This window comes from Oncorhynchus mykiss, chromosome 12 (genome assembly GCF_057628025.1).
Source record: "Oncorhynchus mykiss isolate SJ-2025 chromosome 12, ASM5762802v1, whole genome shotgun sequence".
NCBI classification, from domain to species: domain Eukaryota; kingdom Metazoa; phylum Chordata; class Actinopteri; order Salmoniformes; family Salmonidae; genus Oncorhynchus; species Oncorhynchus mykiss.
In genome coordinates this window covers 79,013,298-79,019,087 of record NC_143033.1, presented here as the reverse complement: position 1 = coordinate 79,019,087, position 5,790 = coordinate 79,013,298, and the positions used below count along the sequence as shown (strand labels likewise).

Below are 5,790 nucleotides of genomic sequence, written 5' to 3'. Positions count from 1 at the left end.
CAAATGCAGGTGTGTAGTGTCATACCCAAGAAGAGGCTGTAATTGCTGCTTCAAAGTACTTTGAATACTTATTACATTTTTTACACATGCAAACATTTATAAAAAACTGTTTTTTTGTCATGTAGATTGCAGAGGAATTTCTACAAAGAAAATTAACATAGTTTGGGACTTGAGGAGTTTAATTTCTACATACAAACTGGCTTTGATCCAGCTTTAACTTCATATCATACTAAAATGACTATCATATCTAAATGTTGGTCTATCGATCTGACAAGATTCTGCACCAAGTTTAAAATCACTGTTTAAACAACTATATGCCTAAGCATTCAAAATATGAATGTCAGCGCAATGCAATGCCTTCCATTGAAGCAAATTCAGTAAATATTTGTTTTGATCCTTTAATTTACAGACATAAGTACATACACTTAGTGTAAAACAGATGCAAACATTACACCATTAACACATTTTCGTGCAGCAGGATTACTGGGAAACTTAATTGGAAGCACACATTACTTTGCACCATTTCAACATTTTGTCTATCATAGTTATTTTACAGAAACAAAGCAGAGTAAAATTAATATTATTGCCACATGTATGATTCTAATATGCATAATAATGAAGATCGGCACAGGAACACATTCATCAGACACTTAAGAGACTGAGTCCCTTTACTTAACAGTCTGCTATGTAGTATTTGCAACAATTGAGGCACAGCCACTTTGACAAACAGAACTCTGCGTCGACTCTGTACCTTGACCTATCATTTTTTAAATCAAACTTAACCAAAACCACCTTTCTTGTGCTCACAATTCCTGTCAACATTGTCATAGGCACCCCAACCCTTCAAAATTATTGGTATCCAATAAGATAGGAGCAATAAACAATGGAAGTGTTGGATGAGGTAAATAGGAAAATTGTCTTTAGAAAAAAAATATATTTCTGTAAAATTCTGGTTGAAAACCGGTTAAAAATAAACCAAAAACCACAGTTTGTCCATTGAGATCCCTGCTTAATCATTGGTTCATCGTTTTCTTTCCTCTAAAGAAATATAAATCTGACAGATTGTTGCACATCAATCAAGATGCATTGTTAGAATAAATACAGCATTGATCATATAGCAGTAAATTAAGATAAAAAGACACAGGTATTGACAAAATAACTGACTCTTAATCCCAGACAAACTACAGGAGGCACAAATATACAGTGCCCTCTACTTGCAGTGAGCAATGACATAAACCAACATACATATTAAATACCCCTCCACCAGTGAGGGCCTTTATAAATGCCTGACCTATGAGCAATAAACAAACTGAGAAAAGACAGTCTTTGCCATACTACTTTTTAAAACACCTCTTTCTCCCCCCAAAATACTGTTTTTTGGGGAAAGATATTAGAAGCAGAGTTAGTTTTTGTATAAACAATTGCTTAAAATGTGTGGGTCATGTCGTAATAGGAAAAAAGTACCCGCCCAGCCCTATATCTAATCTTCACCCACAAGGTGTTGCTTTGGAAGGGTTAAGTGCAAAACAGGGGTAACACAATCTATCTACAAAGAATTCTCTCCACACACACACCTCAGTGTGTGGTACAAAGACAGACATAGAAAATCTGTGACAAGAAAACTCCACTATCTCGCCCTTTGTCTGACCAATATCAATTATTTCCTCTGTGTACGATCACGGAGGTGCAACCCTCAATCTGTCCGTTTTGTTATTCATTGTTTTCTCCCCTACCCAATTATGAATAAATCAAGATTTCACATGTCCTTCTTCAGAGCCTCTGCAAAAGTACTTGAAACAGAGGAGAGACAGTCAGTTACTGCAAACAGTGGGAAGAGGGCAGGGGGACAACTTTCAATATTCACTACTCATCACTGATGATGTTCATGCTTTGGTCCACAAAACAACCCATTAATACGCTGTATAAATGTGTGTGTAACTTTTAAGCGCTTCTTTTCACAAGCCTGCTTTTCTCCACCAGCTTTCTCTGACTTCTCTGGCCAGTGATAAGACCTGACTAGCAGTAGACAATATACATGTTATGTCTGTAATTGAGTCCCTGTATGTGTAGGAGCCAGTCGCTCTCCACAACCCTTCATGATGTTGCCTGACTCCCTGACAGTGTGTATCCATGCCTCCACTGTCATGTTGGAAAGGATCTAGAACTTGACGTAGTGACCGGTGTTCACCATGAAAGCAGTGCAATTCAGATTATCTTTGTGTCTGCGTTTTGGGGGTGTTTTTATTTTTCGGTTCTTTTCTTGAAAGATAAAGTTTGTCCCTTACAATGGTCCGTATTTGGCTTCATATCGGGACATGATGTTCTTGCAGCGACCACAGTCCTTTCGCAACTCAGCCACTTGTTGCCGCAACGCCGCATTTTCCCTCTCCAGAAACGAAGCGCGCACTGTGATCTGGTTCTCCTTCAGCCGCCGGGCGTCACGTGAACGTTTGGCTGCCACGTTGTTCTTCTTCCTCCTCGACCAGTATTTATCGTCCTGTGGGAGACAGAGGATTTTAATACAAAATAATAGAATCAGTGTTGTGGAAACATCCCTAATCCCAGACAAGCCCCCTTATTTCATGGCTTACTACTCACTCATTAATTTTGCTGGTGTAACATAGTGATACTACAATCTTCATCAACCAATGATTATTTGGTGCCCAATTGCAGTGGCTACATTCTCATTACCCTACTACAGAACAACCAGTTCCATCATTCATCACCTCCCTGAAACAAATATTCACTGGTCATCTTACCTTCTGCTCAGTGGGCACAAAGACCTTTTTGGCCTTCTTGATCATGGGCTGTGGTTTGAGGTCCTCGTCAGAGAACTTGTGTTTCCGTGGGTTGAACAGCTCACCCCCAGGCACGCTGGACAGCACCAGGTCTGTGGGGTCCGGCTGGAAGTTGATGTCCACCTCAATGTCCTCCGGGTCGATGGGAGTGGATGTGAGTCGGTCTGCAGACTTCCCCTCTAGAGGGAGACAAAGTCAGTTCAATGATGAGTATGAGTATATTTTTTATTTTATTTTGGTAGCTGTTAAGTATGTTCTTATAATCTTGAAGGCTATAGTTAGACATTTCAAACTGTTTGCTAGATTTTTTCCTTAAGACATACTAAGGTCAGCACTATATGAATACTGCTATTTGTTAATGCTGTAGAGCTCAGGTTTCACATGTACATGTCCATGTGTGTGCTTTGGGCAAGGTGTCGAATGCGTCGGGTAAGTCTATTTGACATTTGTATACAATATGGGAGTATCTAGTGTCAGCATGTTGCAAGTGTCTATTACAGTGTCAGTGTATGTGCATGTTGAGTTCAAAGGTAGAATTTGTTACAGTGGTACCGTGTCTGGGCTTTTAACAAATGGGCCCCAACAATGTACCTTTTTTATTTTTAGACACTTCAACCTCCGCTGCGTCAAACCCAGACACAGCATCTTCATCGTCCCCATCTTCTTCTTCCTTCTCTTGTTCAGCTGGCTCTAAGGTGAGTGTGACGGTCTCTGTGTCAGGGGTGGTGAAAGGGGGTCTTGTCCCCTTGGTTTCCTCCTGGGCCAGGCTCTTCTGCAGCTCCTCCTCTAGGGTGACTGGGATGCCATTCTCCTGCAGGAACTCATCTAGGTCCATGTACTCCAAGTGGAAGGTCTCCCCATCATAGGGGATGGTCTTCTCCCAGATGGCAGGGGTAAGGGAGGCGGACACCCCTCCAATGCCTGTACCTCCAGTCCCACCACTGGCCCCTCCAACACCGGCCTCGCCATTATCGGCAGAGCACAACTTCTTCTTCTCTATTTCTGTGGAGATAACCGTGAAAAGCATAATGGGTGAAGGTTGCACGGCCATGTGAACACAAACAGGGTGGTAAATAAAGGAAGATAGAAGTCTTGTGTCATGGAAAGAAGTAGAAAAAAAATAAGTGGTGAAATGACAGAATGAGGGAAAAGAAAAGGGGGCTGCATCAACCCAGAAACAACGGGGAAGGGAAATCTGGACTTGTCAACACAGCCCCTAAATGCAAAAACGAACATGAAAAAAATATTAATTGCCCTTCAAATGCAAGACAATTATGTACTCATATTGTATGTGAAAAAATGGTTTGACTGCATTGCTCTAGGACAAGTAGGGAGGTGTGAGAACTTTATGTTCTTTTTTCCTCCCTCAGTTCAGTGCCTCAGGGGAAACTGGAACAGCAATCAGAATGTACAAAGGGTTTTCTTCCCCAGTACTGCTCTATACTTGGCACATTTGAACAACTATTGAACTAGTCATATATAATGATCAAACATAGCAGATTTTTTTAAAAAATAAAAAAAAGTGTCCAGTAGTTTGAGGGTACACAAACGCTCATTAAAAGCACTACTACCTCTCCATACACCAGTCAACATGGCCGATAAGTCAACGATCACATCAGATCACATAAAACATTTGTACATTGGAAAGCATCTCTCAATTCATCCACAACGACACCAGTAGGCTAGTCTTACCATCGTCGCCTTCGAGAATATTAGGTGGGGGAATGTCCATAATCTTCTTCAAAACAATAGGAAACGATTTCTGTGGATCCGACCTAGGCTGCAGAGGCGCCTTGAGTGTAGTTTCCCAGGCACTGTTAGCAATATCCGTGGATAAATGAAGTCAAAGCAGTTTTCAGTCTGTTGCTTTGAAACCCGTTTCACAAATTAAAACGTTGTCAAAACAAACACCACAGATCCCGACAGTCATAGCCTACTGCGAGCACTGTTGTCTTATTCATGAGCTTAACGCCTCTTCAGAAAATACTCGGCGTGGATTGGCCACATATGTAACTTTTAATATTAAGTAGCTGACAGAAAACTCGCTGGTTAGCCAGTCAAAACAGAAGCAGTAGAATACACCGGGAGCTCATTGGCTGAAGGAACACTCCGTTTCAATCCTTCGTACGGAAATAACTGTACATTGCGTGCAGAATGTCAATATTGTGTCTCCTGACTCCTATTATTGCTACATTTAGCTAAACCAGATAGATCTGGAACTGTATGACTATGGCCATTCATTGACCCTGGGAACTGGAAGAGACGAAGACAATGATGCTTCGCGACATTTAATGCCAACTACTAGGCTATCAAATCGTAGTAGGCCAGGCTTCCCCAACCGGCGGTGGTTTTATTTGGCCCCCCCAAGTTTTCTGAGAAAAAAAAGAAGACATGTTTTCATTGTTGGAGATAAAAACACCAGGAAATCAGCTCCAATTGATTTTAATTTTGAACATCTGTTCCCCAGTATTCCCACTCATATAGACATGTGGTCGTATAATAATTTCCTGGATTTATTTGGCACTTTTTTACCAACTGAGGTACTCAAATCACTTTACATCAGCACCCACCTCAGTGATGCACTACGATTGTGCCATAACTCTCACCACACAATAACTATCAGATGGACAGGTGGGGAGTGATATATGCCAATTAGGAATGAGGAGGGTGATAAGGTGGCCATGATGGAATTTAGCCATGACACCGGGGTGAACGTCCCTACTCTTACAATGAGCGCCATTGTTAAGGCTTCTTGCGGTTAATTTGCAGTCTACTTTTTTTTTTTAACTGTTTATTATGGTCCACCCCCGACCACCCACTCAATAAAAAAATGGCCCGCGGCTGAATCTAGTTGAGGATCCCTGTCGACGTTGGATACTTACTTACGTTTTATATGACGATGCCTTGCATCCAGTTTCTCCTCTGCACGACATGATGACTGGATGCATTATACATTGATACATTTGTATCCACACTCGTGACCAAACAAAAC

The 5,790-nt window shown here is 41.3% G+C and overlaps 1 protein-coding gene across 1 annotated transcript; it reads right to left on the bottom strand.

The window, feature by feature from the left end:
- Positions 1-384: 384 nt before the first annotated feature.
- Positions 385-5,790, bottom strand: LOC110538372 (thyrotroph embryonic factor). Its single transcript, XM_021625146.3, has 4 exons — positions 4,491-5,790; positions 3,390-3,800; positions 2,760-2,977; positions 385-2,497 (listed from the first exon to the last, which is right to left on the bottom strand). Exons 1-4 carry the CDS (start codon positions 4,528-4,530, stop codon positions 2,282-2,284), a joined length of 885 nt encoding a protein of 294 aa, XP_021480821.1. The 5' UTR covers positions 4,531-5,790; the 3' UTR covers positions 385-2,281.

Excerpts from the sequence above, each read along its gene's own strand:
- LOC110538372 (XM_021625146.3), bottom strand. The coding sequence starts at position 4,530 with ATGGACATTCCCCCACCTAATATTCTCGAAGGCGACGATG. Across the intron at positions 3,801-4,490 it reads TATTCTCGAAGGCGACGATG|AAATAGAGAAGAAGAAGTTG; the intron begins GTAAGACTAGCC and ends TTATCTCCACAG. Across the intron at positions 2,978-3,389 it reads AGTGTCTAAAAATAAAAAAG|AGGGGAAGTCTGCAGACCGA; the intron begins GTACATTGTTGG and ends GTCTCCCTCTAG.